Here is a 27,345-nt window from a genome sequence, read left to right on the forward strand (position 1 = left end):
GGGCATATCACTTATTTATATAATATGATTGTAATATAATATAATATAATATAATATAATATAATATAATATAATATAATATAATATAATATAATATAATATAATAAATTATAATATAATACTATTATACTACAGAGTTGGCCAAAAGTAGGTTTAACGTTATAAAAAGTAGGGTTTGGGTCTAAAAGTAAATTTATTGTTTTGGGGTTCTTCTCATACACCTTGTTCTTTACAACATCCCCCCAAAAGGAATCCATTGGTGTAATCCTACTTTTGGCCCACACTGTATATGATTGCGTGATAGTTGGTAGCATGTAGAAAATGGTGCAACTTGAGTCATAGTGTAGTTAGCGTAATACTTACGACGCATGGAAATGTTCTAAGCCTTCCAGGTCTCCGAATATTTCCTGCTCACGGCTTTCGGCAGCCTGCGACGTGATTGGCGGATTGTTGATCACGTGACGGGCCTTGCGAAGTCCGACGATGAAGTTTCGCTCTTCGACAATTAGATGTGCCACGTGGGTGCTGAAAGGGCACATGAAATCAAAGTAACTTACATTCAACAATATAAAAGCGTGTGGCAAGTTTTTTTACTTCTTATCCATTACAACTAGGAATGTCTTATACTGACTTTTTATTCCTATAGCGATATTCGACTTTTTGGACAAAATGCGTTTCGATCCGATACCAAATGACGTCATTACTATGCTCTAGTAGTTGTTTAAATGTGTTTTATAATGCATTCATTTAAAAACGCATTCATTAAAACGGCTCTCATACTTCTGAAAAAATAATGCTGGAAAATTATGTAAATTAATACATATAGTCAATGAAACATTCACACATATGTGTGTTAATAACTGAGATCTAGCCCTTCGAAGCTGCTTTTTGACCAACGACTACGGCTTACGTATAATTAGTACACCGAAAGCCATCCTTCTGAGCCTGCACAACTCAGTTGGTAGAGCGACGGTCCGGGCTTGACCAGAGGTCGCGAGTTCGAACTGCAGGCTAGTTGTTTTTCTAGTCTGCTCTGCTTGCATCATAGATCAACAGATTCGGCGAGTCTGCGATGGCTTTCGGTGTATTAATACATATAGTTCATAACCATAGTAATATGATTTAAAAAGTACCGATTTAGTTATATCCCAGGGTCGTGGGCAAGAAGTTTGAATAAGCTTTTTAGCTAAACATTGGCCACGTTCTTATTCAAACACATTTTCTTTACGTGCTCAAAGCTTACCATTTACTACAAGTGGAAGACAGGTATTCGCTTAGATCCACGTCGCAATCAAATTTGTAGAGTCCCTCGGGGAATTTGAAGGGTTCAGGCATCGGGGTACTTTTGGGGGCCCGTGCCTCGTAGACAGTGGTTCTGGTTGCACAGGGAAGCAGCTCTTCGCGTATTTGAGGGGGCGCGGGTGAAGGGGTAAAGAGGCCCGGACCCAGAAAGGCTGGGTCCACAAAACCAACTCTGAAAGTACACAATACTTGACAGTCTGTTTAGGAAGTTGAAATTCTTTAATATTTACACCATAACGAGAGTTCACAGAAATCAAGATTTCAGTGCTGGCTCTATATAACGCTAAATAAGGTAGTCTACATTGGTTGATCATTACAAAGACATACACCTCAGTAACCAAGTAGCAATGACTTAGCTGTGAAGTAAGTAAATAACAGTAATAGTAACTAGACAAAGCAAGCGAATATGAAGGATATTGAAGTTTTTTCTGCCGCTAGATAGGAGTCGATATAGCTTCAGAGAGCTAAAACGATTTCGTCACAATATTTTAGGTTTTTTGCCACTCAAGCAAAGGCCCCTATGGGTGCAGACTCATAAACCTCTTATACCCACAACAAACCAAAAAAGAATAACGGCAAAACAAGATTGCCGCATGTAAACTCGGTGAAAGTATACCGACAATCGGCAATTCTAGATTATATTACTTTTCGCAAAATAAAATTATGCGATTTTATTAAAATTTAAAAACACTTAAATAGTATTTAAGTCACGGGTATAAGATTACTAAACAAAAAACGAGCATATCTTTCGACGCTACGAGCAATGCTTCTCATTATCCGGGTCATCCATATTACCTGACCGGTTGGTGTTTTGTTGGCTTGGTTCTGACCAACCATTCCTTGCTGGAAGTAACATCCATCACTTCGACGGGCTGACCGCTGGTCAGTTGCAGAGTAGCGCTGTCGCGACCCGAACCACAAGCACGGAGAGTGTAATACACTTCAGGAGTCTACAGAAAACAACCGAAAAAGTGGAAAAGTTTTTTTTATAGAGAAATGCAACGGTTTGTGCAGCTAGAATAGAAATTCTACAGAATATAAATTTCACAGTAGAAACTATTGATATAGGTTAGGGGAACCAACTATAGATGTTGGAGAACAAAAAGGGGTTCAGTATAAGTCGGGAGGTTTTAATTCGCGCAAAAGACACTATATACCGCTTAAATCTGACCAAAATTGATTGAAGTTTTTTCCACATTTTTTTATATATCGTTTTATTGTAAAAAACGACAAAAAAAACAATATTTTAATATCATCTTCGCATTGCTTCATGATATCAACGTAAACCCTTTATGGTATTCTCGTAAAGCATCTTCGGCCAACTAAAAAGCTAGTTAAAAAACGCTTAATAGCAGCAATTTGTTTCAGGACAAACCGTTCGTACCTTCATCGAGGAACAGAAGCTCTCCAGGTCATCTTCGGAATCCGAAAGGCAAGCAGTAGAAGGTCTAGATGTGCACTTTACCGCCACCTGCCGGTAGCGCACAGGTGAGCTTTGTCGCCGCACGGGGGTGCTAGTGTCGTCGGACAGCTCCGTGTCGCTTTCAAGCTGACTGCAGGTGTCACTTGATTCGAAGGTCTCGCGAACCACAATGCTCTCGAGCACGTGAATTTTAAGGGCTTGGGTTGAGACTGCGTGAAGAGTTTAAGAGGAAAATTTCGGTGGGCGTGATTGCGGATATGTTTTCGTGGAATAAACAAATATTGTGAGATTCTTATACAAAGCAACATAAAATCAAAATTTATTTAAACGGTTTTCTCTTTATGATAATACAAACTTTCCAGTAGTGTAAACAAGACATATTGCGGGAACTGAAGAAGTATTATTCATAAAACCACGCATTAAGAAAAGTCTTATTTAAGTTATCGAAAACATGTTAAAATTCCTAATATGTTTATCAAAACCCAAGTGTAAACGTTTCTCAGGTTGTTTTCCCTTAAAATTGAGTTACTCCTATCATATATGGAGAAAATGCATGTAATGACCCTCGATTAACGTAACGTGTTACCTTTCGAAGTGCAAATTACTATGGCAGAAACCTTTAGCAAACCATTGGCATTGAAACTTTTGGGAGGGCGCATTCGCCTAACAAAGATGCAACAGACGAAAATACAGTGATCAACCAAAATCGCAATTTAACCCTTGACCAACAATAAATCTTTAATTGTGAATTAAACACACATATATGTGTTCAAAAACTGTGATGTAGCCCTCCTGAAGTTGCTTTTGACCGAGTATTAAGGCTTACGTATCATTATTTAACCGAAAGCCACTGCAGACTCACCGAATCTGTCGATCAATGATGCAAGCAGAGCAGGCTAGCAAAAACAACTAGCCTGCAGTAAGACTTGCACTCACGACTTTCAGGTCATGCAGGGACCGGCGCTCTCCCAACCAACTGAGCTACTAGGCTCAGAGGGATAGTCGAGAATTGCTACATTCTCTTGATATATCTTTCATTGAATTGTATGGACTGCAGATTCCCTTTAACATGAATCTGTTTGTACTAACAGAATGTAGCAAGCATTGTTTTCCTAGCCTGCCTTGCTTCTATCATTGTTCGACAGATTCGGCGAGTCTGCGATGGCTCTCGGTCTACTGTTTCAACTGTATTACGATTTTTGGAAATTTGGCAACGCTTAGGTTTCTAACCCTTTGTGTATGTTTTACCCTTTTAACATGATGAATATGAAATTTATTCCCAATATATAAAATGGGGCTCATATATTGAAAATGTAAGTAATAATTTACATCAATTATGACGTAACAATAAAGTAACTAGGAGACACGGATGTTGTCAACAAGTAAAACTCATAGTTAAAAACATGAGTAAAACAGGATCAGACGTTTTGTTTAAAAGGAAAATATATTTCGCCAAGTGGCATTATCAGTTCCTTAATTCGAATGAATCATTCAAATTCTTTTAACTATGAGTTTTACTCGTTCATATACGCGTCAGCGGAGCAGTGATCGTCTGGCTAAAACCTGCCGCCGATAAAAACGAGAAAAATTACTCCTTGGGGTAAATTTTGAACCCAGGTTAACAAAGGCTGGCTTAAGCGATGCAAAGCACAGGAATAAAAAGTTTGCAAAAATACAAACCCGAACCCATGCTCATTTTGTCCGAGTTCTCCACCACCGCTTGAACGGCGCGATCCTCCGAGTAAAAACCCGACGCCGACTCGATCAACTCGTTTCCACCAGCGGTGTGAGTCGACAGCGAGTAGCTGCACTCGCTGGGAGGCGGCATAGAAATCGACACGTCGTCGTCGCTCGTGTACGCTTCCTCGTGGTCGTCGCACGTGGGAGTGACGTCACGTGACGGAAGCCCTTCCGTCTGTTTTATATGTTTTTATATGTAAGTCGGAAACACAATAATTTAACATTAGCTTTTTGTAACGTATCTTAAGCAAATTATCATGATTATTTTTGAACATATATTTTATTGTTATTTTTATTTATAAATGAGATATTAGGTATCGTCTGTCGACCCCTACACTGTTGTTAACAGTGGCATACCTTTATACATTATATTTTATAAGGATATCCACAGGCATTTTAGGTTTAACATGTAATTAAAAAAAACTCCAAAAATCACTAAAGTCGGAATTTGAGTTATTTTTACTGAATGATCAAGAACATAAAACAATTCCCGGAATATTAAAACAAGACCTCTTAACGTGCTATATTATTTTCCAAAAGTGCGATAAGAAACGAGGGAAACATACCAGCTCACGAATTTGCAAAGCCTGAGCTGGGATGTCATCAGGCATATCGATGACGTCATCAAAGCATTCGTCACGGACCTGCAGCACGGCAGAACAGGAGCTGCGGCCGAAGTCGTTGCTGGCCTGGCATGAGTAGAGGCCGGCGTCGAGCAGAGTGACTCCCGTGAGTTCCAGACTGCATTCGAGCACTCCTTCCGCACTGCGATGTAATTGCATTAGGAGGAATATTATTTGCTAGAACAGAAACGAGAAAAATGTCGGTAAAACATTAAACAATGAACATGCATCTTAGGTTGTCTAAATTGTTCAGGTGTTCTATGTTTTCCTAGCTCTCATGTGGCTTGCTTCATGTGTTGGGCTCATGTGATTATAATCCGGGTTTGTCGCTTACTTTATTTTTGCACCTTATAGTATTTTTTTTTATATGAATTTTGTGGTTTAAGTTTCTGTAATTACAACAGGTAAGGACTTATGTTGGTTTATGATTGAACCGGGTTAGCAATGTGCATTGTATATGCCCATTTGTGTTATAAACGAAAAAAGTAACCCCGTTCTATAGTTTATTCTAGAATGGCTCTTCACACCTTTGATAAATCAAACATAAGTTTTACCACGCCAACTTGTTTAACAATTTAAGAACACAAGTAGCACGTAAACATAACCTAAACACGTTTATTAGGAAAAAACAAATTATTTTGTACACACTAAGTAAAATAAACTGAAAATGAGGTGACAATATTAACGACAAATTATGTCATAATATAGACCAAGGTTTGCACAACCGTGCTTGAAAACATTAAAGTAAGAGCAAAAACAATTAAAATACAGAAACAGAGGTGCAAGTGCGAGTTTACGTGATACTTTGGCAAATAAAAGGTATTGGTGGCGATTTGTAAGTAGCTAGCAAGAATTCGCTAATCAAGATAAAATAGAGCCTGGGGGCGTTTCAGCCATTTTCATAAATCAGAACATTTTATGCTTATTTGTTCTTGGCTACGACGCGACCAATCACAATAACCGACCCAATCATTTCCCTGATACCAACATTTGGCTAAAGACTAAGACCCAAAACCGTCTTACGACTACAAAGTTTGACTGTTTTGACCAGTAACGCCAGATATTTGACCACAGGGACAACAACTTACACAAGAACTTGGCGCATCAGCAATCCAGGCATTTTCTGATCCAACTTCATCACATCTTCGTCGCTTCCTTCTTTGCTCCAAACGATTGAAGGCTCAGGAAAAGCTAACAAAACATAATGGTTTTAAATCACAGCAACATTCTACAAATTAAAAGTAGTTCTTCACCTGCTACAGAACACTGAAGCAACACGCTACTACCGACCACCGCTTGTTGGTTGTGAAGTCCTTGTTTGAACCCGGGACTTAATCCTTCCCTCGAGGTAACTTCTGAAGTTGGGTTGACGCTAGGAAAACAACGTCAAGTTGCTAAGTCTCAAACCCATTCTTTTAGTAAATTAGTTTGTGTATATCAAAGCCCAGACAGAAGAAGGTAGCATTTTGAACCTTTCGAACGTCTCTTTATTCAATTTCATTTAGAATCAGTACCTTCTCACCATGTTAAAAATGATTCAAGAGATATTAGAAACGTCCAAAATGCAAGCTACTTTTCTATGGACTTTGGTATTGTTACTACGTCTTGTGTAACATTTCATGGAACTATGCACAATCAGGGGGGACTTCCTGACGTTAATGCAAAGTTATAGCATTTGTTTGCTTATAACATTATTCTCGAGTAAAGTTATGCTTTAAAAACACAGCATTAGTCGGTCTTATTGGGGTAAACTATTCCACTGTGGTGCGAGTAGCTCGATTAGTTTCACAGTTCAAATTTGTCCTAAAGAAATATTTTTAAAGCGAAAAACTAAATGAAGTATAACCTAACGACCAATAATTTGCATATTCTTGCAAACTAATAAGCTACTTTAGAAGTTTCTTTCAGTGTTTGAAAACGACAGTTATTCTGCAATCCATGCATTCTCTTTTTACAGAATGAAGTCTGTATTAGTCTACCTGGGTTTAGTTAAACAGTGACTGTCAGTGTCTGAATCTCTCATAAGCGCAACAGCGCTCGTCTCCTGGATGCTTTCAAGCGCTTGGACACAAGCATCGATAAGGTCGTCATATTCGGCGGTTGGACGTCGTGAAGTCCCAATTGTCAGCTCTATAGAAGAGGTCGTCTGGTTCTCGTGGAGCGACGTTACTAAAAAACACAGCAAACAGTAGCCACTGAGTCTAAAGAGTACTGCACGAAAATTCAATGTAGGCTTGTAAGTGATATGCAACGACCAAATGAATTACATAATATTAGGAATTGTATTCTTAAATAAACGATATGTACTTAATTAGGACATATAGAACATGTTCAAGTCGAGAGATTCTTAAATTTGACAAGGATCTTTATGCAAATTAAAAAGTTGTTTCCTTAAATATACTAGTTATGCCTTTACTGGTAAAATGTACATTGTACAGTATATTTTGTAACTAGCATTGTTGGCCTACTGCTGCTAGAAACACCTATTCGTATCACAACTATCACAAACATGTATGCAGGTGTGCTAGTTTTAGTTTACCGATAATCGTGGTAGCATCACGACACGGGTTTACATAAAGGGCTTCATTTTTTAAATAAACAAAGTATATCATGTTGTTAGAATCAAGTCCACGTGTTTTCAACACTACGGTGATAATGATTTCTCACGAAAAAAATTAGACCGCTGAAACGTCGCAGTAAAACGTATATACTTTAAATGCCTACACGGAAAAAATGCATTACCAGTAAATGGTGTACATATTGATGGTTTCTTACATTGCTTGTCTTCTTCGTCTTGTGTTGATACGTCACCGAACATCCGAGCAAGTTTATCGTCGGTCGTCTCAAGCGGAAGTTCCATATGTTCAAGTGGCCCTCTAGCACCATCTGACGGTTCGGCGCAAATCTAAGTGAAAAACAAATTACTAACGACAAAATGTAATTATCTAAGTTAGTTAATTAGTTAATGTAAGCGTGGCCCTTTTCAAAGGTCAATCAAAATCAGCTGGCCTAATCAGAATTGTAGTGATTGCCTAACATAAAGTGAGATGTACCAAGAGGATGCAAGAAGCAAAGATTCTACTGTAGTTACTCGACCAGCTCCACTAAGCCTGTGTAGCTCAGTCAGTAGAGCGACGGACCCGGTATGGTCGAGGTTGTGATTTCGAACCTCAACGAAGGATAGCTTTTCTACACTGACCTTGCTTGTACTACACTCCTGATTAGGTCAACTGGCTATGGTAATGGCCTTTGAGAAGGCACCCGGTTTAAATTAACTGACTTCAGATAATAAATTCGGTAATAGCCTTTATGACGGCAGTATGTTGTAATCGTTCGTCAGTACTACTTTGTCAGAGCAAGATCAAAATCTACACCCATGTGGATTCAATAATATATAGTTAGTTGATAGAATCTTCGCAAACAGTATTTGCGAAGTACCAAATACTAAAAGAGAGAAAGTGCGAATAAACAAAATCACCGAAAGCTTCTGTGCGGTACATTTTTTTATCAAAAATAGTGAACGAATAACGTTAAGGACCTACAAAAAGACCTAAACAAAATAAAAGGACAAAAAAGTCGGGAAGCACTAAAACTGAAAAAAATCTCGTAGTTTTACCTGGAACGCGCTCGCATCCAGTTCAAGCTTCTTGCTCGACATCGTCACCGTTTCGCCAGTTCTCGCGTCCACGACTATCCGGGTGACGGTCTCCGTTAGGACCGGCCTTTCAACACTGGTCACTACGCACGTGCTGTCGTAGGCTTGCTGCAAACATTCGACCAAACCTTGAGAACCCTGTCCGCTGCTGCGCTCAGAATCTTTTCCTGTTTTTTCATAGATGTTGTCAGCAGATTTTTGCTCTTGAGCGTGGTTCTTTTGAGTCGTTGGAACGCTAGAAAACATTTCTTCCTTAAGGAGCTGTTCCGTGACACACAATTCTTCCTTCCCAAGAGATGAAGAATCTGTGTAGAATGGTGAAAGACGATTTGCTGGTTTACTTTAAAATGCTAACGATGGGTCTTGCGCTACATTCTTCCCAACAAGCTCAGAATCGAACATGCGTCATTTCTATTCAGGCAGGAGTTCTTGATCTTAGGTCCAGGGACCCCTTAAGGGTACATGAAGTATAGTTTTATGGCGTATAGGAAAGCGTAATAATTCAATTTGCGCATATGTTCGACCCAATCAAGAGGGTTGGTAAGTATACTAGTATTATGACATCATCCCTGAAAAATTTCATGTCGATTCTGGTCTATGAAAAAAAAAAAGTTTTAGAACCCCTGGTCTAAGTTGTTAAGTTAACCCTTAAGAAATATCGATAAATATATCTTAATCAGACTAAAAGGCTGACATACAATGGACTATACATAACGTTTGTACTCAGCAAAATAACTTTATAAATGATTTTCCTAAACGGCTACAAATTTTTTTAAATTACACAAACGTTTTTACCTACGTACAAAATAAAGAAAAAATGCATCCAAAAAAAATATTTATGTTGATAATCGATAACGACACGTATCAAGTAGAAAGTTCAAAAATCAATATTAATTTAAAAACATAATTCCAATACCATCAAGCATCAACCCACCTTGATTTTGCATAGGTGATATCGCTGAAACATGCTCGCTGAGAAATTCCCTCCTTAACTCGTACAGATCCATCACTAGGTCATCTTTATCGTTACTCTTTTCCCCTTCGTGCGAAATTTCCTCATCATCAGTTTCTCTTTTCGAATCGCCACGTACACTTTCCCCAATCATTGGGAAGCTTTCAAATTGTTCTTCCCAGACTTCATCGTCTTCTTTCCTATTTTTCTGTTCATCCCGCTCGCATTCCTCTTCTTTTTCCTCCAGGAGCGGCGAAAGGGTCTTCCGACTCTCGCTGGCCAAACTGGAAACGGTGCAGACGGAGTCGGCATCCTCGCTACTTTTGTCGTGAGGAGAAGGCGGAGTAACCACGAGTTCTCTTGGAGAAGTTCTATTGTCAAAGAAGGCCACCGAAGATGTTGCAATGTTTGGTACTGGAGAAGCTTGAAGCGTGATTTCGTGCTCCAGCCTGGAACGAAAAAAGTGTTATTTATACATCCGTTTAAACCAGTGTTTCTCAACATTTTATGGCTAGCGCACCCCTCAGAAATAATAACTAGATTGCGGCACCCCAATAATATTTTCCGTAAGTAATTCACTAGAATGTCACAATAAACATAACTGGAACCACAAACATTAACTCTACACAACGTATGCCGTTATAATTAGATTTAATCCGCTCTAATATTACACAAAAAGTTATAAGAGTTGAGCATCCATCAGGTTCTTGAAGATTGTCAAATATGTCGCGGTACCCTTGAGCATTAGAAATGGCACCTCAAGTTGCCGCGTCACCTCGGTTGAGAACCACTGGTTTAAAGCTATGGCATTCTCACCGAATCTGTCGCTCAATGATGCAAGCAAGGCAGGCTAGAAAAACAACTATATCCTGCAGTGAGGTTCGAACTCACGACCATACGGCAACCGTCTCACTACTAACTGAGCTACACAGGCTCAGAGAGCTGCGAGTCGAGAAACTAGATTACAGTTGTTTAACACATGTTTGTGTATCTTTTTTTGAATTACGAGAAACCTGTTTAGTTTTGTTGAACGTGGAGATTTAAACCAGGCAGGGCCACTGTTTTAAATTAACGAAAAATGTTTTTGTCGTAATATTCAATGGAAACTTACGATTTCGCCTCTTCGTAATCTTCGTCTTCGTCTGACAAAACCGATTCGTTCGCAGTTTCATAAGCATCAGACAAAATTGATGCAACGCTCAACCTCTTGCGTTTCGCCTCTTCGTCCAAACGCTCGCTTTGATCCCTGCGATAAGAAACTGAACTTATACTGCCCACAAAAAATGATAGGAAGAAATTTGAAAAAACGTGTTTGAGAGTGAGTGGTACGAAATGTATACACAATGCAATAGTATGCATAAAATTACTAACAAATCAAAAATGCTAAAACATACTTATGGAACTCTACCAAAGCGAAGTCCAGCTTTATTTGACAAGGGTGTAATAAATTAGCCACTTTAATATAGTTTGTTAGCCTAAAAAAATACCAAGACACCTTTCTTGCGCTCAAAGAAAGTATAGAAAAACCACAATGACCCAACGATTACCGCCATCAGTTAATATAAAAATTTAACTTTAGTAATATTGCTTGATTGACCGCACTAATGACGGTATTTGGTATCTTATCGGACCGCAGAACATAGTGTATCAAAGACCATTTATCGTGATCGAAATAATGTAAAAGCGTCGGATACCCCCAATCCAGGGCATACTAAATACGCCGTTCAAAAATGTCCCGGATTGAAATTAAGTCACTAACTTTTGCCATATAGTTGTTATTGGCCTAAAGGTATTACTATCAACAGTGACCAACACGTACATATCTTAGAAATTCCTACCGGTCCTCAGTTTGCGGATCGCGGAATGAAACGGTTTTCGGCATTGCATCCTCGGCTTTATTTGCCTGCGCTTTCGGTACAGTTTCACCGTCAGAGCTACTTTTCTCATCCACCGCTTCAATTTCGGGAGAAACAGCTTCAGTCGCTTCGGGCGAATCGTCGACATTTAATGCTGCGAAGGTAGCCAAGTTCAAAACATGTTCCATATAGAAAAGATAGGCCTTATAGCGCGCCTAGGTGTATCTATTGTTGGCTATAATGGCGCTGGCATAGATTAACACATTGATTGCATATACAGCAGCAGCCTAACACGCAACATTACCCAAGTAAAATCGACTTAAATTTAAAAACTAATACCAGGTTAAATATGGTCCTTTGTTCGATACCTAGTAGCGTCACGAAACTTAACTAAGCTTAGCATTTTAACCATCATCACGAGATTACAGCAGAAACATTTTATTTTGTAAAATATATTCTGGCCAGCATCTAACCACTGTTAATAAATAATTCATCATAGTAAACCAAAATTCGGCTTCATCTTTTATCTAAGTTTTGGAATGCCTAATTAACAAGACCAGAGGCAACCAAGTATGACAAGCAGGCCAAGTCAACCCTTAGAACTAATTCTTTTGCTGTCGGGCATTATATTTTTGCCCTAATGGACACGAAAAGCAGTTGGAATGTTGGCGGATGCAAATCCAAACAATAGAAATTTTTTAACTTAATTTAGTTAATGAAGTTCGAAAGAAAATTTTACATCTGGCCAGCGATCGTCAGGCCTTAATCCCAACATTTACAAAAATGTTCGATAATCCCCGGACTAGACAATTCCCCCTCCCACTTCCCCCCTTAAAAAAGATAAACAGATTAAATAAAATGGTGGTAATGATACGGAACCAGTATTGTCCCTATAGCAGGTTAACTTACAGAATAAGTTTATAACTACCTACCTTGGTTTTTCAAATTCTCTTGAATGACGACATCGTCAGTTTCGAGGTTAGGATCGAGTTGCCTTCCCACCGACTCGCTCTCAAACTCAACCGACGATTCCGAGTCAGCTTCCAGCGATTCCGAGTCAAACGAGTCAGACACGAAAACGTCGTCTTCCGCTTCGATAAAGTTCAGTTGTCTTAACTCGTCTGCTGTTTCTGCGTTTTCTTTGTCACTCAAAACTACTCGTACCCGCGCCTGACTGGTGACGCTCGAGTCGTACTCGCGGTCAGTGACCTGGAACGAGTAACTCGCAGCGTCTGTAACGTCACAGGGTTCGATGACCAGGAGTTGAACACAGTCGTCGCTCAGAATTTGGTGTTTTACTGACTGTAATCAAAATGCAGGGAGAAATTAGAAAAGGCGCTGGCTGTCAGTATTGACGATGGCCTTAGTTAGATATACTACTTTAATCCATATATATTTTTCATGTGTTCGCTAGAAATTGGGCTGCTTCTATTTTTTGGATTTGAAGTGCATTTTTTAAATCTTATATAAATGCATGACTAATTTTACATCAATTGTTTGAAGTGTGCTGTTAAGAAAGTTTAGCACTAAAATACGAAACTAAAATTAACCCATGTTAAATTAAACAATTTAAACCAGATAGAGCACGTTTGAGCGAAAGATCGTCGTTCTGAAAAACAGTTAACCCAAAAATATGACTGTGAAATATTTTGCGTAAATACCACCACCGTCACTTTAAACCAACATACGAGGTAAGAATCTCCTTCAAAATGTCAACCAGTCACTTACGTTTTCTAGCGGCTCTTCATTCTTGTACCATTTTAACTCGTCACACCGTCTTGACAAAACGCACGAAAGCGTCAATTCTTCGCCTTCTAGCAGTGTGACGTCATCCAAATGACGTATGATGGCAACAGGTGGGGGTCGAACCGTGACAACACAAGTCGACGTCAGTTTACCCAAAGTGCAACTGAAACACATATTTTTATTAATTTATATTAAAAAAGCAGAACTTGACCCTTATCCCTTAAACAAACATGTGTGGAAGAAATGCAATATTTATTCGAACTTCACGTCAATATGATTCAAACCAGTTTATAACTAACAATTATTATTATCATACAAGGCCATATATTTTTCTGTTAGTAAGTTCAGTTAGTTAAACAAAGTCCATCTCCAATTGTTTAATAATGAGTTTGTCACTATGTCACGTTACTTGAAAATCTTGTTTTAAGAATGTTTTGCTACAAATACTGGTCACATAAGTTTTTAATTGCTTCGTCTGTATAATTTGGAATTAAAAATTTGTTTGTTTTAATCAAGTTAGCTTTTTTTACTTATGATTGAGTTTCGCATCTTACGTGTATGTGCCGGCGTTTTCGATTGACACCGGTTCGATCACCAGTTCTCTTGTGTCGTCATAAGAGTAGAAGCTCACACGGTCGTCATCGCCATCAATAATGACGTCATTGCACTTCCAAACAGCCTCGACATTACTTGCTCGCGTCAACTGAACGCCACAAAAGACAGTTAAGTGCAGCAAGTGGAAGTTTATTAACAACTTCAGTAATAAGCAATTGCATTTTTGAAAGGTAATCAGTGAAAGTGTTTAGGGTAACCAAAGTAAAATGACGACGTTTACAGGTCATTTTCTTTTGGGTTAGGTTTTCTAGCATCTAAAAAAATCGCTAGTTGTTTTTTAACGTCAGTAAAGCTGTTGGTTGTCAGACTCACGAGGGTTTGTCAGTCAAAAAGAGAAACAAATGAAATCCAGTTTTAAAAAGCACTTTGATTTCATAACAAAATTTAAAGCGAAAGTGTTTGACATTTACTGAAGGTAATACAACCAGACATTACCGGGCAATGATACAAGCAGGTATCGAAACGTCTTTATCAAGATGTCGATTTACTCGACCAATTTGACTTTAAAATTCATTATTAGGCTATGTTAGAGATCCGTGCATAGTGTAACTAAGTACGTTTCACATTGACAACTTTTTATCAAGCAGGAAAGTAAACACTGCTCCAAATTTAGTTATTTTCACGATGCCCACCTCACACCACATTTCCAGGCTGGTGCCTTCCTCCACTGTTACGTCTTGCAATTCGCTGGCGAAGAACAGCACTTCTTCGTGCGTCAAAGTGCCCTCGAGTTGCGCGTACTCGCCAATACCGAGCGAGTTTGCGGCGGCGACTCGACACCTGAGCGGAAATAAAGCGAAGAAAAAGTTTAGTGCAAAATGAAAATACACATAAAAACATCTGAACTAGTTTGTACCTCAGTTTAACAAAAACATGTTTTTATATAGAGAAATATATATGTGATATGGTAAGTTGGATTTTAGGATGAACGTTTCTCCTGGAGATGCTTAAACTTACAGTCAGCTTAAATATTTTGTCATTTGAGCACAATTAGGAAATAAGAACAGACAAAAGACAATAGCAAGGGACACAAAAATATTTTTCATTTGCCGGATGACTTAAAGACGTGAATTGTGGGCAGGATACACATAAAGTTTTATTGGAAATCTTAGTAACTTGATTTTTATTTAACGAAAAGTAAACAAAAAAACGCTTACAAGCTTACAAGTATAGGTTGTTGGAGCAATAAAAAAGTCCATTTTTAGGTAGTATTGAAGTATAACATATACCAGTAATTGATTCCAGGTCGCAAGTTCTTTATGACGCCGACAAGGCTTCCCTCTGTCGTGAGTGTGACGTCACACTGCACACTTTCCCACTCGTCGATCGCCATCACCTGGACAACGTAGCCGGTGATGTCACTGGCACCGTCGTCAGAGGGCGGACACCACGTCAGCGTGACGTCACTTGTCTGATCCGATGCGACAACGTGTGTTGGCGGACCGGGAAGTGATATGACTTGGAGAAGGCATCTGAGTATAAAGGATTGATTGGATTAAGTTTGGAACCTTAATTTTCTTTAAAATATATAAATATCTTTTAATAGATAGCGATAAATGATTTATTTTAGAAGTACGAAAGTAGATCCTCGTTGATGGGTGCAATAAATGCAATGTGTAAATAATATATTTTTGAGTTTTTTTTTAATGTTTTGTGGGGTTGGGCGTGTCCGTTTGGTTCCACATTCCCGAGGTATTGAGAAAAATGAAGGGTATTGGTGGCAGAGATGTCCGATATCGATGTGACGCTAAATGACCAGAAACCAAATAAAGTCATTATTATCAAAACAAGGATAGCAAAACATGGCTGTAATGTTCATATTATTCTGTTATCTAATGAGTACCGATCGGTACGGATGCACCCATTTTACACAAAAACTAAGAATTATAAAGTATTATTATTACACATTAAATACAAAATATTAATATATTTTGCACCTACAATATACCAAACAGGAAAAAATTTAAGTTCACAAAAAAGAAACACTAGCGAGACATTAATGAGCCTCTATTAATACTATTCGCGGTGCTCTTACTTCGCCTCCACATTCCGGCATATTAGCGTTATAAGGCTTCCTCTCAATCGAGTTGGTACCGACTTTATTGCCCAACTTGTCGTGAGTTCCGAGTGCGTGAGTTCGATTCCCAGTTCGGCCGCCAACGTGCCGTCCAACATGACGTCATCCAAAAACCACGAAACATCTGTGACGTCAACGTGGTACGAAAGCGTCGCACTTAGTTGGGCTTTTTCGCCTGAAAATAAACAAACAGCGTTCTTAGGTAGTAAGAAGCAATCATTGTGTTGTTCAAACCAAGTGAATGGTATGTTTTTGTAACAAATAGAATGAGTGTAACTACTTGACCAAACAATAAACGTGATAAAAAACATACTCAGCTTCATATCGAGTATATAATAGTATAGACCAGTGGTTCTCAACCTTTTTAGCATACGGACCGGTAAAATTTCAAAACAAGTTTTGCGGACCGGTGGACCTTCAAAAATCAAAATCAACCCAAAATTTAATAACGCAACAGTATGCAACTAAAACACTTTTTTAGCTTTTACATACAACTTGTCTTTCACATCCAACTTGTCTTGAAGTTTAAGACTTAAACGAGTTGTAGCCTACTTTTAAACAGTTGCTGAAAACACTTGCAGCATTGCGACGTACAATGGTCCAAAAGTAGAAGTCCAAAGTAGACCATTAACTCTATGTTACGTGACAATGCTGCAAATTACGGAGCTGGCGAAGTTCTAAATTTGATGGATAAGCCTTCAACATCTTTAATTTTGCAAATGAGATATAAAATTGTAATATATTTGGCGGACCGGCAGGAAAGTTAACGCGGACCGGCACCGGTCCGGGGACCGGCGGTTCAGAACCACTCGTATAGACTCATGCATGTAAATTGAAAAGCATTGAAAGTGACGCAAAGCGTTGCATTGAAAATGTCAAGTTTTTTTACGTTTATGCTAAAGGATACCCTATATTACTAATTTTTTCTATACCTTGAAATTGGAATATATCCAAATTGATGTAAATGAAAAGGAAAATTCAAATACCATTTCAGTATATCTACTTATTTTCTTGGAATGATGCATGACAAAATATTTTTTTTGAAAAAAATAAGAAATTTGTTTAATTTTAGGAAAAACACTGCAAAGCATTTTTACGTAGAAATATAGGCCGAAATATTAGCCAACGTTTACTGATGGCCATATATCGGTAAAAGCAAGTAAACCGATTTATCAGTCTGTCTCTAGTAATAAGCATACTTTTGTTTTAAGGACGCTTCAGCAACCCGATAATTTTACAAAAGAAAATTAAAAATCTTAAGTTGCAAGGTGTATCGTTTGACACAAAACAATCTCCAGGAATTTTATTTTGCTCGATTCGTGACTTCCAAACATTAAGGCCCCGTAACACCAAGAAACAAACCTTCGGCAAAGGTTGCGCTCTCCGGGAGAGGCTGAACAAAGGCGATGTTCCAATCGGTCACTGTGACGTCACAGGCGGTTTCGCAATGCTTGGGTATGACGCAGCAGTAGCGACCTGAGTCGTCGGTGTCAGGGGCGCGTACGGTGAGTACGCACGAGTTGGCACGCCAGCCCGAGTACACCATATCGGATACCTGGGAAAAAGTTTGACAAGAAACAAATTTATGCGTGATAGGGCCGGTACAGCGGTGGGTCCAATGCACATTCCCGTCAGCTGAACGGTAAGGTATAATTAAATTACTGTAAGGCAAAACTTTTTACAAATAAATAAAGAACATATAAAACCGAATACATATAAGTTAAACGATGTGAAAATAACAATGCATGTTGTGAACTTATCAATTCAGCAACACGAGGGTTTGCGCGACAAGGTCCAGAAGCATAAAGGTAATTAATCAAAGCAATCGAAGGGAATCATTAGTAAGAAAAGAACAAAACGGGAAATAAGTGGCGGCTTTTTAGTTACCTTACAGGCAAACAATGATTTAGGTCTTATCAGTTGAAATTCGTCCCGATAAGAAAAGGTAGACCGGCAGTAAACGGTGTGTAATTTAGTCAGTTGATGTTTACAAACACAATACAACACGTGCGATACTAAAAAAACATGTTAACTTCCATTTATGAATTCACAGCATATTTTTTAAGAAAAATAATTGTTGGCTGTGTGACACAGTTTAATTATTTAAAGGTTCTTAGTGACATAGTTTAAAGTTCTAATAGAATGTTTTAAAAAATGCAGTGCCTGGAACGGACTAAATAATGCTTAAACAGAAGAATCCTGTAATGGGACATCAAGATTCAAAGCCAATCCAAGAGAGGTTATCTTTTCGAATGACCTAAAACAATCAGTCAAGTAAACCTATACTGTGTCTTTACAATACAATGGTAAGATTAGTTATAAAATAACTCACTTTAATTTCACGTCCGTTCTGCGTCCAGAAAGCTGAAGCAGAGGGCTTTGAAAACTCACACATCAACGTCAATTCGTCTTCATTGTTTGTAATTGTGACGTCACATAGGGGCTTAACCACCACAATCGGACGCATGGCGACGCGGACCTACGTCACAGAAACATCTTTAAGTATATTATAGGTTTGATTTGTCCGCCGGACGGAATTTCGTATAGCAATAGAAAAATAGTGATTTAGGCAGGACCTAATGGCTTCTTGCAGTATGTAGCACCATGCCAAATTTAGAACAGTTCACAAAATACTACGTTTCATGTAGCGATCTGAATAGTTAGCAATTTATGTTTTTTTGAATGTCGAATGGTCGTACTAAGTTTTTGTCCTCGTGAATAAGATTATTACAACAATAGAGGGTGTGAAAAAGTATATTATTACTATGCGTAGAATCGGCTATTATTTACTTATACGTTATGTGTACGAATAGCGAGAATATATTTTATTTTTTGCGTGATAATCCGGCATCGAATTACATTGCTATTGATTTGGCACATTTGTCCGAAGACTAATTGTGTCGGAGTCGGACAGTCAGAATCAGATAAGTTTGCCAGTAGAGGGATTTTAAAACATAGAAATAAATTCGTTAGATAACGACAATTCTGGATCTTTTAGGGTATTTCACTTGAATCTAATTGCACTATCTACAGTACACAGTTCACTTTCGTTAAATGAGCTATTCAACCAAAACAGTTTCAGTATTACAAATGACAGCACATTGTACGCCACTTACATGACAGCTGGTGACGGTTTTGTTGAGGCACATAAGTGAATATGAACCGGCAGATGAACGAGTCATATCTTCCAACGCGAGAGAATGAATTATCACTTCACCCTATGCAAGGTAAACAAGAAAGCTTTGACAGGGCATATATTGGTTGAAATTTGAACCAATGATATTTAGCAGTAGCGTAATAGTTTGTCATTGCATTATAGCGTTCTATTGTTGTCCTTTCCGCCGTATTTTACCGCCTTATTTTAACTGTCTGTATTTTTTAGCTGTATATATGAAACACCGTAGAAAAGTCTTAATGAAAATTGTAATAAAACCTTTGCATTGATGATTTATGCAATGCCTCGCAGCAATAGTATTGACATTGGTCGATTGAAAACAAATTTTCTGAAGTACACCGTACGCCATGACACTTAATATTGACTGCTTCGGCAGTTATACCTCCTGTGTGACTCGAAACACGTCAAATATTAAATCGAAAAAACTCTAGCTATTTAATTCTGTCCGTATATAGCAAAGCTCCATTTTCCCACCTTGTCAACTCCCGCTTCGTATCCCAAAGGGACTCCGTCTTTGCACCACGTGACCGGTACCGCGGGGGGAGTGAGGGCGCATTTGAGAGTGCAGCTCTCCCCCTCCCGGCACTCCACGTCATCAAGGTGACGTATGACGTCGATGCGGGGCTCCAGAACACTTAGTTCGGCCGACGTCCTGCGATGATAAGCGATTGTTATTTGGAGACATATACAATTATGCATACTGGCGATTGGTATTTGGAGACATATACAATTGTGCATATGCAAAAATTGCACAGCAGGTTATATGGAGAAAACTTTCAGGTTCCTGCTTTTAAACATTGCTTTATAGATGGTTGGACATTTACTGTAAACTACAGTAATTCTGTTGCTTACTTTATAAACAATATTATGTTTGTTGTTCTTCGCTTTTCATAAAAAAAACTACCTTAATAGTTCAACGTTTGATTGACGGGGTAAAATATGACAAAGTTTCACGACAATTCAGTTAAAGCGTATTTGTTGGCGCAATATAAACCTGTTGCAAAAATGCGCATAAAACGCTTCTTAACACTTAACGTGAAAATCGCTACTTAGCATGTTTTGAAAAATAAAGCGAATTGTTTCAATAACGTTATATATGGCACGAGATGTATCATAAGCGTGGTTAAAATGCCGTATTCGACATTATGAACATTTTGTGAAATGCTTAGGGTTATTGAGTATTGCAAAAACGTATGAAAACTGATAAAAATCGGCCAAGTTTATCAAACGTTTATGCTTTTATCTTTTCATTGAAATTACTTCGTCATTTATGCTTGTCTGCTTTTAAAAACAAGTTTATTCAAAACTTTCTGTGATGGTTGTCATTCTATAAAAAAATTGGTAAAAATATAAAGATTTTGCCTGTTTAGTCGCTTTTTTTTATAAATATATAATCAAAATATGGATAAAGATAGAATGTATAATCAAGTATGGATAAAGTAATCTTTGTATATTGCCGTATTTATCTTATTCTAAATATAGGAATCAGGTGGCACTGCATAAGTGCATAAAGACAAATTGTATTGGATTTTAGACAAGCTTTCGCACAACCGTGCTTCATCAGGTCGAAATATAAATGAAAAAAAATAAAAATAAAATAATTTACACGTATCTGTCACAAAACTGCGAACCTTCTGTGCTTGTAGCGACACGAGTAATTCGCTTCGTCATCATATCTCACGTCACGCACGCGCAACCGCTGGAAGCAGCCATCAGTGTTAACGTCGAACTTCTCGCTCGGGAACACTTCGTCGTCGTCCATGAACCACGTGACCTGTTTAAATAATTATGATTAGGGCGAATATTTTTTTAGCTGAAAAACACAATTTTGACCTATCACAAAAACATTGATTTAAAAAGCATATTGTTGTTTGAAGTACTGCATTAGTGTCTTGGCGTCGTCAACCACACGTTATTTTATGCAAAACTTATAAAAATGCTTAGTTGATATTTTTGTCATTTCGAAAAAGACAAACAACTATAAAAAAATTCAAAGAAAAACAAGACGCCGGTTATTTTACAAAATGTTGTATAAACAGTTGAAATACAACGCAAAAATAATTGCAGAAAATTAACAAAGACCTAGTTTTTTGAAATTGGGAATGGGATAATTGCAAATCACAAGCAAAAAGCGACAATACATCCGAAATCAGTGATCAAAACTAAATAATGCAAAAACAAAGTTCGAGCTGAACCTAATGCGATAAATTAGACCTGGGTGCATGCTGCCAGATCGCGTATACTAATACTATTGAAATGTCGTTGAATATAACTCAAAACTATTTTTTTTGATAAAATTTTAACTGAACGACAATTTAAAAAAGCTGACCAAAGTTTTTCTTATTTTGTAAATGATTTATGTGCATTTTTAATCTAGTTTGAATTTAACTAATTTTGACAAATTTTGACCCAACGCATAAATTTTGACAAAATTTTACCTTTTTTGACATGTCAAAAAATAATCGCCCTAGTTATGATCAATATGATGAGAAAGCAAATGCCTTCGATTTTTGTATTTTGTAAATGTATAACAGTTTTCCTGCTTTAAGTTCAGTTTTGTGTGCTTGTTATGCGAATCATTGCTCAGAAAAATAATTTACTAATTTTACCAGTTAAACAAGTATCATTTTATGTAAAGGACTCGATTTGGAAATAGTTTGGCAATACCTTGTACTTGACTTTACTTGGACTTTTAAATTGACTAAAGTCATTACACAAAACGTGCAATAATGACTTGGAAAAGCTGTTCATATTATGCAATGTCTCAGCTCCATGGTCAGCCACTCCAACGCTCACCTGTAAGTCTGGCTTGGAGAAGTAGCACTCAAAAGTGACGTCACTGCCCTCCCTTATCTTCATGTCCGACAATCGCCGCTCGATGGCCACCGGACGCTCGCGCACGTCCAGCCTGCACGTGCTGGACACCTGCTTGGTCACTCTATACGTTACAATCGACGAACACTGTACGTCATAGAGACGAAGCGTCTTGAGTTCGTCCTCGATGAGCATTTCAACCTAGTGAAAGAATACAAAAAAAAATAAGTTTACGATGAAACAAATTGTAGTTGACTTTTGTTTATCTGATCTATAAAATGCTGTGATTTAAGTCATTAAACCTATACATTTACATAAATTTAATATATCTCTTCAAAGACTCTTGTTTACAAGTTAAAATATTTATTGCAAGGCACAATTTGCAAGTGATTAACATGCAAAGGTTCCTTGAATTAAGTTTGCGTGTATTTTAGGATTCCTTATAGCATAGCATTTTACCTAAAAAAATTTAAGACACAAGTTCGTATTTGAATGATTATGGTAAAAAACAAAATGTCTTCAAATTTTGGGAAAGCTATTGAAGAAATACAAAGACATGGTTCATATTATTTAAATTGGAATTTATTTAGTCTCTTTGTCTTATGTTTTGTTTAAAAAAAAGAAAAAAAAATTGGGTCGACCAAGCTTCGCCTGTATTTACTATTTGCGTCGCCTTGAAAAATGCTTGAGAAACTGCTTTCAACTGTCCACAGCGAAAACAAATTTTTCATGCTTTTTAGCTATTTCAAAACAGATTGTTGGGCCATAACAAAGTTACGGTTAACCGTAAGTTGTGCAAATGTTTCCACGATTTCCCAGGGGTGCTTTCGTAACGACCACAAGTTGATTGTTTTTCGCACATTAATTAAACAAAATACCCAGCTGTAAGCAAAGAATTACGCCGACCTTTTTGCCTGGTTTTAGAGGTTCGCTGTCCAACAGCCACTCGCCCTCCACTTCCGACAGGGATAGCTTCACTGTGAACGTGATGTCATCCCCAATGTACTTGCTGACGTCACTGAGCTTCTGCACAAATTCCAGGGGTGGCACTAAACAGCAATAAAAGTTTAAAAAAAAAAAAGTTCATTTTGAAGGCAAAAAACTAGTAAGTAAACTGTATAGATAGTGTTTGTTTTACCATGTTAGTGTAAACACTATAATAATCTGACTTATACCTCCAACATATGAAAATACATACATATACTAAATGTGTACAACAACTTTGAGCTAGCCCAAACGTACGTATCATAGTACAACGGAAGACTTCGACATAGTAACCGAATCAGTCAATTAATAATGCAAGCAAAGCAGGCTCGAAAATCAAGTAACCTGTGGTGAGGTTTGAACTCATAACCTGAGGTTTGAACTCATGACCTGAGGTTTGAACTCATGACCATGCCAGGACCGTCGCTCTGCCAACCGAGCTTATTATACACAAGCTAAAAGGGGAGCGCGTCTAGCAAACAACCATGACATCAACATGTATATTACAAAAAGTGAGATTACAACGAAACATCTTTAAAGAACATAAACATTGACAAAAAAAATTGCAAAAATGAAATGAATATAGTTAATAAACCATATATTTTTCGACACGACTTGTACTTGTTGTTCTAGCTTTGATTTTGAAGATATTGTTTTTACACACCTTTAACAAATAGCTCGGCTGACGTCTTGTTCCCGTCCTCTGTCACACATGAGTAGCGTGCTTCGTGATGCATCAAAACACGTGATATGACGAGTGTTCGCTTGCATCCTTCGGCGAAGGTTGAAATGTGGAGGTCTGTGCTCGATTGTGATTCTTCCAGCTTAAACACATAGAACGCGATTTTGAGATTTGGTAGCATAGTATCAGTTGAACTACTACCTTTCTTGAAAGGTGTTGCATAGCTATACTATTGGTAAATATAACGCCAATAGGAATGATACATTGTACCAAAAATTGCGTTTAAAAAAAGTGGTCAGATTTATCATTTGTTAGGCAAAACATAGACTTCGCAAAATAGAATTTTTTGTTTGGTATAGATGAACAGTAATAATAGAAACTATACATGTTAGGTTAAAATATTTTCAGAAGATTAACAAGATAAAAAACTAAAAAATGTACAGTTAAGTAAACAGCTCATCCATGTAAGGCGCTCATAATGGTTTGGGGAAAAACTCAATCGGTCACAAAAATAATAGCACAACAATGACTATGCAATCACAGTAGAAACGTATTGTTCTTGGAACAAGTTCTGGTTTATCTTTGTGCCGTTATAAAGATTTTCGATTTCTTATAAAAGCTAGACGATGTCAACATAACTATAGAAAAAAGAAATCTTAATTTCTTACCGACAGGTCGTTTCTGTACCACGTGACTTTCGCTTCGTGATCTGACACCTCGCAGAACATTTCTACTTTGACTTTTAAGTCAACCACTTGGTCGCGCAAGTCTCTGGTGAAGCGGACAGGTGGTTCTGTGGGACGCATAAACGTATCGCAAAAGTTAACAAGGGAATATGGCGGATTTCTCGAGTAATTTGTTTTTATTTTTTAAGGTGGAGTTGGACAGTTGTGCAACCTTATGATAGAGTTTACATGCTTTAAAACATACCATTTTTTTAATTAGTTGATTGGTACAAAACATATACACGCGTATCAAAACTTAAGCAGCATCCTGTAATCCAAAACTGCCCGTGCTACGACCCGCGAACCCTTTTAAGTGGCCGGTTTTAAAATATATTATAAACGTTGTCTTGTTTCTTTTTTATTTTTATAAGCAAGTCATTGCTGACAGTCTAACAATGCTTGGAAGTATACGTTTCTCTAATTACACGGTAAAACCTGGGCTTAACAAAACCTTGTGATTGTAATCTAACATTATTACTTATGTTTGGTCAACAAAAGTGACTAATAAAATAATTATTAAACTTACCCGAAGGGACATTAAAAAAGTTGAAATGCATTAAGTAAAATAATGACCTGGCTTGTTGTAAACCAAACGAGCACCAACAGTCCCCAAATTTGAAAGTGTAATTAAAAACTGCTTACTATTAACGCTGAGGTAGGCGCAATCGAGTAAGTCGCAGTCGACCACTAGCTTCACTTCTCCACTGTCGGCGGTAGTGAGTCGTCGCAAGTGTAATTCGTGAAAGTAACCGTCGCTGCGGGCCTCGCACCTGAATCATAATAAAATAGTTAACACTAGGGCCAATAAATATTAAAAGGCTTTGGCATTGTAAAAATATCGACTTGTTTGCAGGCTGTACCGAGCCTTCTATATAGTGACTGCTACAGTGATAAAAAAGCGCTCGACTAGTCAAGTGTATGCTTATAGTTGTCTAATTCTCGATAAGGTCGTGACCAAATAGCTGGGAATCACTGTTTTATAGACCTTCGGTGAGACAAAACGTGATTGAAGGAAGTTTAACGCCAAACAAGTCAGGACATAGTGTAAAACAACCTGCATGGGTTGGAACATTTTGTCAATAAAAGTCGTTGTGCATTACGTAATAGTACATTATAATTAATTATGTAAATCGGAAAAGCAAACAATACCGGTGTATACCTAAAACCTCAAGTAAGACACGTGTCTATATAGAGAGTTTAAGTTTTCAATCCACATTAAAATAAAACTTATCATTCTCTGTTCTGTTAAACAAATACGCTACTTCAAATATAACATCAGGTATAGCCTACATTGCTTTCATGTATCAAAAAAACTGTACCTTTGCTTCATTAGGTTTAGAATCTGGCCGTTTTTCATCCAGATGACTTTGACGTCACTCAATGACAACTTGCACCGAAAGGACGCCCTCTCCCCCTCAATGACTGTGACGTCATCAAGACCCTCGAGAACGCTAAGAACTGGCTCTGTGTAAAGGTCAAAGTTAAAGGAGAATAAGAAACCTTATGTGTATCATTATTGGCTCATTAAGTTTTTAGGCATATTTATTTTTGAAGCTTTTATTTGTACGGTGTAAAAAACAGACTTCATATATCAACACTTTTTCCGCAGATTTAACGATGCAGATATCAACTAAGTAATACATATAGATTTAAATTTAACAGCAAAACATATTTACTTTCGACTTTAATTTTGCACGATGTCGAATCGCTTTCTGTTTTACACTTGAAGGTCAAAGTCTCATCTTCAAAGGCGACATTTTTTAGCTTGAGCTTGCAAATGGTCCCGTCTCGTATGATCGAGATCCTGTCATGCGACGAAATTTCATCAGCGTCTGCAATAGTCCAATAATGACAGAATATATTAGCAAAAACTGCTTTTACGTCAATCGGTTTGTACACATGTAAAGCTAAACTGATTTACTTATCGTTGATCAAAAAGCGGCTTCAGAAGGGCTAGATTACAGGTGTTAATCACGTATATTTACGTGTTTTTTTCACTTATTTAAATTTGGTAAAAACATAGTAATGCAGACGAAGTAAACATATAGATTTCAAAACCAACATGATTCAATAAAAATCAACATGATTCAATAAAAACAAGATTTATTTTTAGCAAATTGTAACCTGATTTTAAATAATTTGCGAATCTAACAGAAAAAATAAAAAAAATAGAAAAATGAAATAAAGGTTTCCTTTTTAAGATTTAGAGTTAGGCTTGCTTTTTTTAATTTACATTTATTGCTCTGAAATATTAGTAGTGCTCTTGGCATTGTAATGTTTTAATTTTTAATTGAATTAGGTAAAACGCAACCAGTAAACCATTGACCAAATCAAATACCAAAATTATTTAAAAAACTATTTTTTTGGTTTGATCGTTAATAGCAATGTCAGTTTTAATAATTTTGTTATGAAAATCATTTATCCATATTAACTATTGTTGGAACAAGATACAGTCTATACTCTAGTCTATGACTATGTAAATCATGTCGAATAATTTTTTTCAAATTTAACAGTGCATTTGACAAAGTATGAGATGTGATTTTCAAGTTAGGTTATGTCTCACATTTAATTCTCGTTTTACAGACACAGTTTCAAAAAGTGACGCTGCCCTGATGTTTGTTAAAGCGCGATGCCAATAGTATTCCAAATATTTTTGGTATTTGATTTGGTTAAATGGTATACTGGTTGCGTTTTACCTTATTCAATAAAAGTTTAACATAAATTCCCAACATATTAATTAAATGCAGTACCGTTTCATAATGTTCCTGTTACGTCACAATCGACTTAAAACAATGTTTTTTTGACAAGGTAAAGTTTTTTTACTTTTACTCATTCAGTTAAAGTATTTTGTTTGGGGAAAGGAGAACTGTGCTTTTTATTCTTGTTGATTCTAAGCTGTTTGTTCCTTTTAATGAGGTTTTCGGCATCCTTTCGGACCGAAACAGTCTGCGAATTATTTCCAGGCGCTGCAGAAGA

General features: G+C 37.4%; 1 protein-coding gene across 1 annotated transcript in view; it reads right to left on the reverse strand.

Moving 5' to 3' along the window:
- LOC146132166 (obscurin-like) overlaps positions 1 to 27,345 on the reverse strand; it is an 86,749-nt gene that overhangs the window by 30,122 nt on the left and 29,282 nt on the right. The window contains exons 30-61 of the mRNA XM_083397233.1: positions 26,046 to 26,201; positions 25,689 to 25,833; positions 25,012 to 25,139; positions 24,313 to 24,437; positions 23,627 to 23,786; positions 22,885 to 23,027; positions 21,961 to 22,179; positions 20,796 to 20,938; positions 19,639 to 19,816; positions 19,106 to 19,207; positions 18,322 to 18,468; positions 17,352 to 17,544; positions 16,011 to 16,164; positions 15,142 to 15,384; positions 14,545 to 14,692; positions 13,852 to 14,000; positions 13,280 to 13,460; positions 12,484 to 12,853; positions 11,534 to 11,705; positions 10,807 to 10,941; positions 9,678 to 10,144; positions 8,705 to 9,048; positions 7,864 to 7,993; positions 7,068 to 7,257; positions 6,342 to 6,460; positions 6,177 to 6,279; positions 5,032 to 5,230; positions 4,406 to 4,640; positions 2,687 to 2,934; positions 2,098 to 2,252; positions 1,244 to 1,474; positions 364 to 525 (exon numbers count right to left, since the gene is read on the reverse strand). Of these exons, the coding sequence (XP_083253359.1) occupies positions 364 to 525; positions 1,244 to 1,474; positions 2,098 to 2,252; positions 2,687 to 2,934; positions 4,406 to 4,640; positions 5,032 to 5,230; positions 6,177 to 6,279; positions 6,342 to 6,460; positions 7,068 to 7,257; positions 7,864 to 7,993; positions 8,705 to 9,048; positions 9,678 to 10,144; positions 10,807 to 10,941; positions 11,534 to 11,705; positions 12,484 to 12,853; positions 13,280 to 13,460; positions 13,852 to 14,000; positions 14,545 to 14,692; positions 15,142 to 15,384; positions 16,011 to 16,164; positions 17,352 to 17,544; positions 18,322 to 18,468; positions 19,106 to 19,207; positions 19,639 to 19,816; positions 20,796 to 20,938; positions 21,961 to 22,179; positions 22,885 to 23,027; positions 23,627 to 23,786; positions 24,313 to 24,437; positions 25,012 to 25,139; positions 25,689 to 25,833; positions 26,046 to 26,201 (5,974 nt within the window). The remainder of the gene's footprint in view (positions 1 to 363; positions 526 to 1,243; positions 1,475 to 2,097; positions 2,253 to 2,686; positions 2,935 to 4,405; positions 4,641 to 5,031; positions 5,231 to 6,176; positions 6,280 to 6,341; positions 6,461 to 7,067; positions 7,258 to 7,863; positions 7,994 to 8,704; positions 9,049 to 9,677; positions 10,145 to 10,806; positions 10,942 to 11,533; positions 11,706 to 12,483; positions 12,854 to 13,279; positions 13,461 to 13,851; positions 14,001 to 14,544; positions 14,693 to 15,141; positions 15,385 to 16,010; positions 16,165 to 17,351; positions 17,545 to 18,321; positions 18,469 to 19,105; positions 19,208 to 19,638; positions 19,817 to 20,795; positions 20,939 to 21,960; positions 22,180 to 22,884; positions 23,028 to 23,626; positions 23,787 to 24,312; positions 24,438 to 25,011; positions 25,140 to 25,688; positions 25,834 to 26,045; positions 26,202 to 27,345) is intronic.

The sequence above is a fragment of the Ascidiella aspersa genome, chromosome 9, assembly GCF_963924565.1.
Source record: "Ascidiella aspersa chromosome 9, kaAscAspe10.2, whole genome shotgun sequence".
NCBI lineage: Eukaryota > Metazoa > Chordata > Ascidiacea > Phlebobranchia > Ascidiidae > Ascidiella > Ascidiella aspersa.